Source organism: Rissa tridactyla, chromosome 4 (assembly GCF_028500815.1).
Source record: "Rissa tridactyla isolate bRisTri1 chromosome 4, bRisTri1.patW.cur.20221130, whole genome shotgun sequence".
In the NCBI taxonomy this organism is placed as follows: domain Eukaryota; kingdom Metazoa; phylum Chordata; class Aves; order Charadriiformes; family Laridae; genus Rissa; species Rissa tridactyla.
Window position 1 is genome coordinate 5,916,523 of NC_071469.1, and position 13,537 is coordinate 5,930,059.

Genomic DNA, 13,537 nt, shown 5'->3' on the forward strand with positions numbered 1-13,537 from the left:
CGCGTCCTTCCCGGCATCACCAGGCTCCGGACTCGGGAGATTCCCTCTGCTCCAGAGATCCTGAGGGAGCCTGGAGTAGATTTGGCCAGACTGATGGACCAAGATGGCGTTTCTTTTTCCACACGTGGCATGAAAGACTTATGTTTCTTCTGCTGCCTTTTCATGCCTCATTTCCCCTTCCTCAGGCTATATTCTTATTTATTTCTCACTCCCGACTACTGTAAAGGACCCAGGATCGTTAGCCAAAACAACGTTTTTGCTAGCTCTGAACCTATAATCAGGACAGCAAACACCATTATCCTTTATTGCCTGACACAAACTTAATTTTGCCCTGTAGGTGGGAAAACTGCGTGCCGTGCTTAACACCCCTGCAGGGTCAAAAGTAAGAGCGAATTTCTCCTCAGTAAAGAAGAAGCAGTGACCGTACTGTTTTTGGCTGGGACAGAGTTAAATTTCTTCACGGTAGCTTTATGGGGTTATGATGAAAACAGTGTTGATAACACACTGTTTAAGTTATCGCTGAGCAGCCCTCACACTAAGTCAGGCCCTTTTCTGCTCCTCACACGGCCCCAACAGCGAGGAGGCCGGGGGTGCACGAGAACCTGGGAGGGGACACAGCCGGGACATCTTACCCCAAGTGACGGAAGGGATATCCCATGCCATACGACATCATGCCCAGAAATAAAACTGGTGGGGGTGGAAGTTGGCAGGGGCTCAGGCACTGGCTGGGCATCGGTCAGTTGGCCGCGAGCAATTGTTTTCTTTCGTATCACTTGTTTTTCTGGGGTTTTTCGTTGGGTTTTTTTTTTTGTTGGTTGTTTCCCCTCTGTGTTTGTTTGGTTGTTTTTTTTTTTTTTTAAATTTTTGTTATTATTATTTTTTGGATTGTTAAACTGTGTTTATATCAACCTAGCAGTTTTCTCAGTTTTACTCTTTAGATTCTCCCCCTCACCCCCATCCCTCCGCGGAGGGGGGAGTGAGCTGGGGGCTGCGTGGGCCTCAGCTGCCAACCATGACACTGACCCACAAAGGGAGTATTACTTTACTTTACCCCATTTTTTCCCCCCCCCTTTTCTCTCATGAAAGATCAACTCTTACAGAATATGCAAACTATCAACTATCATAGGACAGGCAAAAAAAAAAAAAAAAAAAAAAGAGAGAATAACCCTTTGCTACATACACCTAAACAGACAAATACAATTGCACGGGGGGGGGGTGGGGGGGTGGGGTGTTGCCTTTCCAAAACGCCGCTCGAAAGAGGGCGCAAACGCTGGCGTTTTAATCGATATTCGCGTTTCGGATGTTCCCCCCCCGCCCCCGGCTTCGCCTTCGGTCATTTGTCGCTACGTAGCGGAAAAGCAAAGGGTTTAATGGAGATATTAACGAAGTAAAACGCTTCCCCCCCCCACCCACCCCCCGTCATCCTCCCCGGGGGAACGAATCAACCCCCGGCCCCCCTCGACCGGGCGCGGTTCCCGCCCGGGGGTGGCCGACGGGCGGATCCCCGCCCGTCGGCCACCCCCGGGCGGGAACCGCGCCCGGTCGGGGGGTGGCCCCCGTTTCCCCCCCCTCCTCCGTTCCCCCCCTTTCCGTGCTCCGCCTCTGCGGGTACTGCGCATGTATGGGGTGGCCACTCACTCCCTGACTCACTCCCTCTTCTCCCATCCGTTCCCGGGAGGCATCCCACCCGTTGGGCCCGCTCCCCTTTCCCCTCTCTGTCTTCCCACGCCGCGGGCGAGGAAGAGAGAAAAAGCCGCCGCCATGAATCGTCTGGGGAAGAAAGCCAACGAGACCCTTATCGAGATGGCTTTGTCAACGGATGGTAGGAGGGGATGGGGAAGGGAGGGAGGGGGATCGCTGCTTTGTTACCCACCCCCCCCCACCCCCGGTGCTTGCGGAGCCGGGCGCGGCCGGGGCTTCCTGCCCGGTGGTGACTCGGGATGGTGACAACCGTAGAAGTGTCGCGGGTGGGAGGCAACGGGATGTCCCGGCAGAGAACGCCAGCCTGACGGTGTGTGTGTGGGGGGGAATAGTGGGGGGGGGGGGGGGGGTCCGGTTCCTCCCCGGGGGTCTGCAGACAGGCGTCTGGGAGATGGGGTTGGTCCCGGATGGTTCCCGAGGCTGTCTTTGATCCTCCGGTTTCCACCGAAATCGGCCAAAAATAAACGCGTTTGCACGAGCCTGAGCATAGTTTCATCAGGTCTTTGTAAACCCCAAAATAAACCTTGGGGAAAAAAAAATGGCTCCTACCTCAGCAGGCTGCTCAGAACCAGCACGAAGAGGTGGCCCTTAGTTTTTATTTTTAAACAAACTTCCAAGGCAAAGGTGGCCTTTGCCGAGCGGCGAACTTGTAGCCTTTCAGGAAGCACCAGCTGGGTCCAGGCTGAGATGAGCCGCTGTCGCCCCGCGGCTGAGATGGTCGTGGCAAGAAGGGGCAGGGGGGAGCGGGTCACCTCGCTGCGGGAGGTGGGGGCAGCCCCCCGGCCCAGATCCCGTTGTGTTGGGGGGCTTTTGCTTTTTTTTATAATAGCCAGGTTACACTTTCCAGTAGCCGGGTTAGAGTTTCTGAGTCGTGTTAGTATGGAACGTCATTATTTATAAATGTGGTAATAGTGTGGTTTCGTAAAATAACATGATGCAGATATTCAGTGTGTGTTTCTCGGTTCCTCACCTGGCAACACGAATCAAGAGTCAGATGTAAGATAGTACGTTGATGTTTTCAGAAAGATTCTAAGATATTTAAAAACAAAAGAAAAATGCTGACCTAGAAAAATTACTTTAAGGGAATCATGCTTTGAGCATCAGTCCTAGAAGTGAGGATCTTGAAGCAGGAAAGAATCACTAATTGCTGCTGAGTTGGCTGCTTGGATTGTGTGTTTTCCCTCACAGCTTGACTACACTGTCTCTCGTAGAAAAATACATGATGCCATTTTGAACACTGGTGTAAAATCACGATTTTCAAAATATTTGACAGTCTTGTTTCAGAAAGCTGTGACAGCAGCTAATGACTACGAAAATTATCCAAAAAGAAGCCCTTTACAGTGACAGCAAGGAGCGGTGACCACCTGCGGCGAGGCAGGCGTGCGCAGCGAGTGTCAGACAAAGGTTTGCCCTCTCTGTGGGCGCCCGGTGGAGCTGGCAGGCTTGCCCAGACCCCGAGCAGATGGGTGTCCCAGCCTCTTGGCCAGCAATTCCCTTCCTAAGGCTTGTGGGGAGGCCTGAGTCATTGCCCGTCCCGCTGCCTGCGAGCAGTGGAAAGCGCCCAGGACAGAGCTGCTCTAACCAGTGGTTGTTCTTTTGGAGTAGCTTGGGCCTAAAAAAATATTTACAAAATAGGCGATAACCATTTAGGGACTGATGTTGGAAGCCAGGTTTGCGCACTTAATTCCACAGCATTCAGTTTTCCCATGAGCGCCTTGAGGGTTTTTATAGTCATAAACCTCAAATATAAGGAGATTTGAGGGGTTTCAGTGAACGAGGATAATTTAGTAGGATTTACCATACAGCAGCACATACCTGTCCACACAAAATCTTGCACTAGTTCATTTTTTTTTAATCAACTGCTTTTCTAAAATGGAAACAAATGGAATATGGGATAAAGTGAGTAGACTTTTTGAAGTTTATGTTAATTTGTTGTCCAAAATCTCTCAAAGTTAAAAAAAAAAAAAAAAGGCTTCCTCAAATTATGGGTTAGAAAAGTTAATAGTATGCATATATTGCCACTGGGACTGCTCTTAGATCTAAACATCTGCTTTGTGCTTTTAAGGAAAAGATAGCCTCTTAAGGAGGCTCCGAGCTATAGATGTGTGACATGCAGAAGCAGGGTCTGCGCTGTGTCAGTAGGAACAAGGCAGAAGAAAAAACATCTGCAACTTACTTTCCTTAAATACATGTATTTAATTCTGGTTTACTATTGCCTTTCATTAAACTTGAATGCTGAGGAACAGGCTGTGGGGGTGAAAAACTACTTACCAGCAGCAGAAAGTTTAGCTTGCAGAGTCTGTGTTCGGAGACCATGCGCCAAAACTTGTACCTTGAAGGAAGCTTTCTGGCTTCCTGTTGAATTACACCCGCATGAGGTAATAAATTCCATTTTTGTGTGCATGATTTTGCTTTCGATTGGAAGATGTGTGGCGTTTACCTCAAATATTAGAAACGAAGAAAAGTGAACTCTCAAGATTGGAATGTAAATATCAGAGGAAGAAGACGACCACAATATGTTAGGAATATTTCTTTATGCTGTCATTCAGCATTATTTTTCCAGTATGAAATGTTAATGCTAGCTAGCTGTGTTGTGGGATATATCCCCAAGACTGTGCATCTTCTGGAAACTCGTAATTGGCTCCATGCTGTGATTTGAAATACGCTGCCTTTATACGCATGGCTCCTTTTTCAAAACTTCCAGGAGTCTGTTTTGAACTCGAAATGCTCTAAGACTGATGTAAATTCAAATGCTTGCTTAGGTTGGTTGTCATCTTGCTTGTCTTCCCCCTGAGATAGGCAGCAAAAAGTCGGGCAGGCCGATGGCATGACTTGCCTCAGCATTCAGGGCCAAATTCTGCTGTCATTTAATAGAATGATATTTCACTTATTTAATCAGAATGATTATGATTCATACTAGTAACATAAAATACAGGCCGCTGTTCAAAACTACATTTGTAGTATGTATGTAGTAATGTATGTAGTAATTTCTGATCTATTTGTGGAAACGCTGAATGGGATATCGTGTTCCCACAGGGCTAAAGCGGAGGGTTTCTTAACGTGGAAGCTTCTTTTTAAAGACTATTCCTAGGTAATGAAATAAAAGCTCTAAGAAATTTAAACATAGTTCAGAATATAAAAGGTAGGGGAGAAAATACTCCCTTATCCCAACAAACATGCAGTTCCTGAGTGGAATTTCTTTACTGGCTGCGATGAGTCACTGCAGGGGCACAGTGTAAATACAGGTTGGTTATTGGAAGGTGAACCTCCTTTTAATGGAAAACTCCGTGTTGTTGTAGGAAAGCCTGCTTTTGGGAACTGATCCCAACAACTTGGATAAGATCACCTTACATGATGTTTTTGGTATACATGCTGCGGTGCTTTTAATGAGAAAATTAAAACATCAAGCCCATTCCACCACAGCTGTTAAATATGGATTTTATCCAGAGATGGTGCCAATTTAAAAAATAAAAATAAAAAAATTGCCCTTGAACTGGAGACTGAGACTTACAGCACTTTTCTTTTAGATGAGGACCCAATGTATGAGGTTAAAGTCACTGTCACACCCTCTCTCTGCAGCCTGGTGAGTAGCAAAGCGCAGCAGCTCCCGAGGAGGGATTAAGAGCCTCTGGCATGCCTTGTTAACCCAGTAGCAATTATGTGGGAAGGTTAGGCCACACTTCGGAGAGCTGGGCAATATTGCTGAATCCCCTCGGGTAAAGAACTCAGCGACTGTCCCGCCCAGCGGCCGTGAATGCTGTTTAACCTCTATTTAATAATAAGGGATCCGCAGCTTCACCTTTTTGCTGAGAAAATGCAAGAAAATGCTCTGCAGTTGATTCTGCCTCGCACAGGTTCCTGGAGGAAGGGCTGGTTTCCAGCTGCAGGCAGAGGTTCTGGGCTGCGAATGCTAAATAAATGCTGAGGAAGGAACTGAAACCATACTGCAGCGTAAGGCAGGGGGATGTTCTCTCAGGATTTCCCTCCCAGGCAGCTTCTAGCTAAGGTACTGTGTGGTGGGGTGTCCCATTCCGAGGTGCTAATGGACTACATAGGACTATAATGGACTATAGGACTAATGAAAAGGCAGGTTTCCAGTGCGTAGGTGTTGGCTTTTTTTTTTTTTTTTTAAATAAAAACTTGGCTTTGGATCTGAGTAAAATTCAAAATTTTGAAAGTATAACTGCAGATGGAAGCTTTCCAGTCTTTGCTGGTTGATGAAAATGCAACATAAATATGATCTCACACTTTGGAAGGTTTTTGTAAGTAGCTCTTCTCAACTTGCAAACGAAAGTTACTTTGCTTTCCAAGCTTTTATTTAACAGGTGCATTAGCACCATGTGTTGAGAATCGGAAGCTGTGTCCAAATGCAAGAATTTGCACTTTGGAAAAGTCTCTACAGAAAGGAGATAACTGTATCTTAAACAAGAAGGGCACTTTAACATCTGTCTACAAATGATTAATGATTACTATGATGCAAGGAAAAACTAGGATAAGATAGAAGGGCACTAGTGAAAATGTGCTTTTAAAACTATACTGAGAACTGTTGGCAGATACATTGTTAAAAAAGACCACTGTCTTCACATTTAGTGTCTGTAAACTGATGAATGAGTTGTATATACACACAGAGAAGTACAGTCGTCTAATATAAATATGTAATTAAGAAGGTATAGGTAATGTAAAAATGCGGGGAGAGTTGCTGTGTCAGATGTTAAGTGGCAAGGTAATAATGCAGTGAACTTTTACACTAGTTTTTTATTGTTGTCTGGGGGTTGGACGGACGAGCAGTGTGGTCGCCCCCATTATCTAGCAGCAATTTCATTGCATTTGGTAGTAGCTTTTCACTTGCGCGTATGTATAAATGCACAAAGGGGAGGGAAGACCCTTGTGCTGTATTGCTAGGGATAGTTCTTGCAATTATAATGTATATATGGAAGGATTTTGAGGTGTCATCCATCTGCAGAAAGATGGATAATATGTCAGGAATTATTTATAGATTAAATATTGGGGGGGGGGGAGGAGTTGATTCGAGGTTGGGACTTGGTTACTTGCATTACATTATAGAGATGTGTCTTTTTGAAGGGCCTCCTGCAAGAACCTACAGCTGTTAAACTTACAGCGTTCATTGCTTTATTCCGATGCATGCCGAGAAAAGGCGTGCTAGCAGGCTAGTTGGCTGCTGCTGGTAAAAAGGTGCAGAATGAGCCAGGACGCCTGAACCAACACTGGAAACTGCATGTCTTGTGCAACTGTGCTGACATGCATTGTAAGCACTAATTATCTCTCTTAATGTAACATAATACAGTATCTACTTTAACTGTCTCATGGTATGTCGAGGGGTGTGACATGAAAATCTATGTCTAAGTGTAGTTCTCCAGAACAGCTGAGAAAATACCTTAATTCCATACCTGCAATACTCATATTCCAGTAATACAGTAAAGGCTTCTGAATCTATTTCTGTGTATTCAGAATACATCCACACGTAAATTTGGATCGTTCTTTTCACACCACATCAAGGCAGAACTAGCACTTACTCTCACAAACCGTAGGCCTGCCTTCAGTCTCTCTCTTTAGCCCCTGTTTTCATTCTTGGTTTCTGCCAACGTAGGGTTTAGCCCCTGTTTTCATCATTGCTTTCTGCTACTGTTTGGTTTCTGCTTTAGTTGTGCCCAAGAAATGAGGAGAGAAATTGTCTTAGGTTTTGCTTGCACAACTGTAATCTGGAATTTTCAGTAGATCCTATTGGGGCTACTGCTGGATGAAAAGCTGGACATGACCCAGCAATGTGCGCTCGCAGCCCAGAAAGTCCCCTGCATCCTGGGCTGCATCAGAAGCAGCGTGGCCAGCAGGTTGAGGGAGGGGATTCTGCCTGTCTGCTCCGCTCTGGTGAGACCCCACTTGGAGTACTGCCTTCGGCTCTGGGGCCCCCAACATAAGAAGGATGTGGACTTGTTGGAGCAAGTCCGGAGGAGGCCATGAAGATGATCAAAGGGCTGGAGCACCTCTCCTATGAGGACAGCCTGAGAGAGTTGGGGTTGTTCAGCCTGGAGAAGAGAAGACTCCAGGGAGACCTTATAGCCCCTTCCAGTACCTCAAGGGGGCCTACAAGAAAGATGGCGACAAACTTTTTAGCAGGGCCTGTTGCGATAGGACAAGGGGCAATGGCTTTAAACTTAAAGAGGGAAGATTTAGACTAGATAGAAGGAAGAAATGTTTTATGCTGAGGATGGTGAAACACTGGCCCAGGTTCTGCAGAGAGGTGGTAGATGCCCCATCCCTGGAAACATTCAAGGCCAGGTTGGATGGGGCTCTGAGCAACCTGATCTAGTAGAAGATCTCCCTGCTCATTGCAGGGGGGTTGGACTAGATGACCTTTAAAGGTCCTCTCTAACCCAAACCATTCTATGATCCTATAGATTAATGGGTTATGGGATTTATTACTATTATTTTTTTCTTTTGCATTTGCAATGTAGTAGTCTGTTACAGATCTGTTCATTAAGAATAAATGAAGAATAGGCCAACATTTGATGTTACTCGTGTTAAAAAAACTCATTCTAGGCTACTGTTTCAAATCAGACTTTTTTTCCAGTGCACATGGATCACTCATTTACAGGTAATAGTACAATATAAGCACCTCATTGTTTCATCTTCTTGGTTTGCTTGGGACTTTTGGTACAGTCAGAACCGCTCTCCGCTGGTCCTCAGTGAGGAGCAGTAGTGGTGGTGAAGTTCCAAATGCTGTTTTTTAGGAAGTGAGAATATCTTTGGGTGGAGTGCAGTTTTATAACTGGAAATCCCAAGTGATCCTCTTGTCTTCTTTAGCAGGCTTCCAAGGGTAAATGTGAAATTTGAGGCCTTTGGCAAGATAGCAGAAGCCCAGCGAGCCACATGGGTAGGGCTCGTGATGCAGAAGGCTGGCCTTTAATTTTCTGCACTAGCCTGAAATTAGAAAGGGCCCTGTGGTTTGTTATTCGAAGGGGTTTTCTTAACTATCAGGTAAGAAATCAGAGAGCCTATGTTTAGACAATTCATGGTGTGCTAGAAATATACCGTGCTAACGAGTAATGACTATGAGATGTGGTTTTTGGGGTAATGGGCAAGTTGGATGCCTTTGTGTACTTCAGTCCTGTTAATTTACTCGTGCTTCCATAAAAAACTCTAAGCGATGGGAGCCATGGTCCAGTGCCCTGCTCATTTTCTTGATTGATAGGAACTGTTTCTGGGATCAGTATATGACTTCCAGAGTTATTCCATTGTCTTTAAAGTAATTTGGGCAGAAAAAGTCTTGCATACTCATACTTTAGAAAAAAAAAATTGATGGGATTTGTTTGTAAAGAGTCTTCCTATACTAGTATATTTTTATGTTGTTTAATATGAAAAAAATTAAATGCTTGATGAATACACTAGCAAAATTCCTGATGACACATTTAATCGGAAGCGTAACCAAAATAATATGCTAAGTAGAGAATGCGGACCACAAGGAACAAAAAATTGAGGATGAAATTGCCCATCTGAAATTAAATGCCCGGGTAGCATGAAACTAAGGAATAATAACAGAAGACAGTAAATTTGGGGTGTAGGTTTTTATAGGTTGCTTTATACTTTCTTAAAAGTACAAGTTATATGTGTTCCTAGTTGATGCTAATCCAGTTCCCACCATTTTTTTCACTATTTCCCCATCACTAGTTCCCTGTTCATGTATTGCTTTTCTCTTACAGTATCCCTAGATCTCATACAAGGATGGGAATGTGCTGTGTGTGCATAGAATGAATAATATATTGGGCTCTCCGCTGATGTTGAAAACTTACGTATTGCAAATGCTGAAAGAAACCAGAGATTGTGTTGCTTCAGAGTTACATCAGTGGTTTCAGTGGAAGCTGGAGAAATGCATTAGTGAATTATTCTATGAGATTTTAAGCGTGCCTCTGGGAACACTGGGAAAGCAAGTCCATACCTAACACTTTGTGAAGGGCTTGTAATTCCCTTGGGCTGTGATGAAAAGCAATATCACCATTCCCCTTTCTTCATCTTACCTTGAAGGAGATGTGAGAGCTCCTGGCAGTTTCACACGTGTGCAAGGCCACTGCCAGAGCTGTTTGTCTGCCTCTGCAGTCAGATAGTGCTGATGAAATCTGGCCCTGCACGTATGAATAGTCCAAGTGCCAACAAGCACAGCCGCAGTGCTTCATGAGTTGTCAGGACTTCTGCAGCCTGGTATTTCACCACCCTGCTCTTCGGAGGTTTATTTGCCATCATAGTCCCCCTTACTTGCATTTAAATGCTATACAATTTTTAAATACCTGACTTTATCCAGCTATCGCGGGTCTGGGCTTTCTTTTTTTTAATTGTGTTTGAACCTATTAATCAGTTTACGTATATCATTTTGCAAAATGATGATACCTGAAAGGTATAAGTGCTAACTTCACAGCTTGCTTTAAGTCTTATCTAAGCTGATACATACAATATGGTAATGGTTGTTGCCTTAACCGCATTAAAATGCCATTCAAGTTCTGTGTTACAACACTCTGCTTGTGGTTTTTTGCTAAAAACAGATTTACACAACTTTTTTTGGTCTTTTTTTTTTCCTTTTTTTAACCCAGTGCTGTTTAATCAAACAGGAGGTTTTATGGTACTTTAAAATGAAGGCAGCTGAGGGTAAACCTCAGTTCTGATTTAAAATACTCTTGTACTATAATATAGATTAGAACTGAGGACTTCATGTCTTTTCCAGATGCTAAATGAGATTTTCTTACTGTTAGGAACAGATTTCTCTTCTATATATTTATGCCTATATAAAGTACTTTTTTATAAAGTTTTTTTCTTTTACTTTCTATGTGTTGATAAATACCTTTTCTATGGAATTGCTTGTTTAATAATAAAACACATTCTGAAAATTAATAAGTCCATGAAGCAGACTATACTTGAATGCAATCTCTTCTTTTTTTTTTTTTTTTTTTCTTAAGGGAACCATAAAGTTCTTTCAAAATGTTCCCAATAAAATTTCTTGGAGTTACTGAGAATTCAATGCGTTCCTTGTTAAGAAATAGTTTTAAATTTTTAGGAGCAGCTCTGAGTGTGCATAGACCACCACTTCACGTGTAGCTTCGAGATGGAATCTTTCATTCAGCAGTGCAGTTATTACTCTTCAGACGATGCCAGGTGAAGTAATAACACTTATTTTACTTGCTCAGGAGCCAGCATACTAGGTGGGTCCGCAGTTCTCCTAGGCAACCCAGTCAGCCAGCTCTGGGAGGATACGGTCAACATAGATGTAAATCTAGTTAATAAGTCATTTTAAAGACATGTTTTTCTTAGATAGGGAAGCACTTAAAATAGTCATTATGAAGCTTACTTGGAAGGAGTGACCTTATTCCAGAGAGGTCTTTGTCCAGTATGCATTTTTGTTAGTGACTCAGTGCTGAATCAGACTCCATATCAAAGATGGAAATCGGTCAGAGTAGATCCCACTGCAGCAGGAATCCCACGGTGATCTTTTGGGAGCAAAGGACACAGTACTGTAAACAGCGCGTTGATTTAGTGATAAATAATCCTATTTTAAGTTGAATTCTCTTTTCTGTCAGGCGGGCCAGGTTATTGAATAATGGCAGGGCTTTATCAGTATGGTAACTTCAAGACATCTAGGAATATTAGAAAGTTTCTTTGTAGTGGTGCAAAGTAGCTACGTCACAACAACTGCCATGTAAGTTTGTTTTGTTTTGTTTTCATTTTACCTGGACCATCACAATTTTGCTTGAGGGACATGTATATGTGTAAACTGATGTGCTGAAGGCATCAGACATGACGCACGCAGGACAGTATGACAGGTCTGAGAGTGGGTTTTACCTGCTTGGTTTTGTTGACTGGCAGAGATGCTCTTACTGTGTCTTAGAAAATCTTGGAAATAAATGGAAGCAGTATTTTGGAAACAATACTGAAAGTAATAGCAGTACCAGCAGTAATAGTCTTACTGCTGCTAAACAATAAACAGCATCTGCCTGAGCGTCCTGGCTCTGCCTTTGCCTTCCGAATAGTACTATCAGAGGTCTTACGTGTGCAAGTGCAGATGATTTGCTAGTTTTAGTAGCAAAATGAAAATTTTGACCCCTAAAACTGTCTGTTCATCTGCCACTTGGATTTAGAAGCACCGAATATATTAACACTTTTACTGGTAAAAGACATCTACCAAGAGCTCTACTTGGTGCAGATGAATCAGGGTATAAAAGTTGAAAGAAAGGCAAACTTCAGTGCCTTCTCTTGCTCTGTTTTGTGATGCAGCGTTGCTCTGAGCTGTGCCAGACTGCAGCATCTACCCACCAGCTGCTCCGTGCCCGGCTGTACCTTGAGTGCAGCAGCATCGGACAAGCTTTTCTTCTTCCCATCTGCCAGCAAGCCCCGGCTTACCTAAGGATGCTGAAGTGACATAGATCATCGACTTGTAGGGAAATTGCTGGTTAGATACTGTTAAAGATGCTCAAGCATCCCAGGCTGTGCCTGTCCTAGTAGTTAAAAAAGCCAAGGATTTTTCATTGGCCTTCGAGAACAAGTAGCACAGTCCAACCATGTCCATACAGCTAAACACCCTCTTCCCCAAGCACGGCACACTTCTCCAAAGACCAGAACTTGCCCTGTCGTGTCCTTCAGAGCGTGTTTCTGCTCTGTCTGGGAGTGATAGAACCAAAAACCGTTCCACAAAGTGCACTAATATGAAGTCAAGTGAGTAGTCCTGTGGTTGGGCCCGTGTCCTGGAACTTTTATTTGCCTAGTCGAGGCACAGCTGGACCAGGATGTGACCTGTGATGGGTTGCACTTCTCCCAGAAAGAAAAAAAAAGTTAATTTTTGGTGCAAAGGGATATATCGCAAGTCCTGTGGCATAAGCCGTACTGCTTGCCTCGCCCCAGCTATCAGAAAACAGGGTGCTGGGGTAGGCCTTGATTTACAATGGCATCCTGACTTTTTTGTGACAGCACTGAATAGACTTGTTTGTGTTTTATGAAGTTTTATAAATGAAATTAAACAGCACTTGTCAAAATAAGCAAAATTTATTTTGAGCTGGTTTTTTTTTTTATGCAGGTGACTTTAACTTTTAATTTTATAAAGCTTGTATTACCATTTTAGTTATCAAAGAGAATTTTCCACTTTCTGTCATACTGTCCTATAAAGGGTGAGTAGGCCGTGCCTGGGGTCTCCCATCCATTTATCTGGTTTTAAATACATGATGGCCAGTTGTGCTTGAATAGCTGGCATGACGATTCTGTAAATTGCAGATACGGTGATGTCTCTGTAAAACTGGGAGCGTGTTCGTGTCTAGACCACTAAGGGTTTTTGTCTTTCATCATGGAATGGATCAGAAGGTTTTGAAGGACAACTTTTCGATTCCTGAAATACTAAATCGCATTAAACCAGTTCTTTTAACCAGTAGGTCCAGTTTATTTTTTCATAAAATGCCATGTAGAAAAAGAAAGTGATTCAGGCACTGTGAACTAAGTTAAACTATTGTAGAATGACTAATCATTTCATTACGCAAGGAGCCATTTTTCGTGCTAGTTACAGAAATCATAAGATTGCATGTATAAAAGTACCTTTTTTTTGTGGGGTAAACTACTTACATTTTAAGAGACGAAATCAGTCTCAATTATGTTCTCCAGTCTTCAGTTCTGAATGTTGATTTCTGTGAGCTGTTTTGGATTACTGTTGATCTGATCATCCGGATCTGTAATTGAAATAGAAAGGGTCTGTAATTCTTAGGTCTGGCATACTGAAAGTTTATAAGTAGGTTGCCCTGCGGTAGGGTGTAATTTGGGACAGCATATGTTAATACTGCAAAATTATAGGCCA

General features: G+C 43.5%; 1 protein-coding gene across 8 annotated transcripts in view; it reads left to right on the forward strand.

The window, feature by feature from the left end:
• The first annotated feature begins 1,565 nt into the window (after positions 1-1,565).
• The window catches only part of ANO5 (anoctamin 5), a 59,600-nt gene continuing 47,628 nt past the window's right edge, over positions 1,566-13,537 (forward strand). For 4 of the 8 annotated variants that reach the window (XM_054198835.1, XM_054198836.1, XM_054198838.1 and 1 more), the window contains exon 1: positions 1,566-1,822. In XM_054198835.1, coding sequence (XP_054054810.1) covers positions 1,618-1,822 — 205 coding nt within the window. In that variant the 5' untranslated portion in view covers positions 1,566-1,617. Of the gene's footprint in view, positions 1,823-10,838; positions 10,861-13,537 lie in introns of those variants that run through there. The other 4 variants (XM_054198840.1, XM_054198841.1, XM_054198842.1 and 1 more) reach the window with 3 other exon arrangements.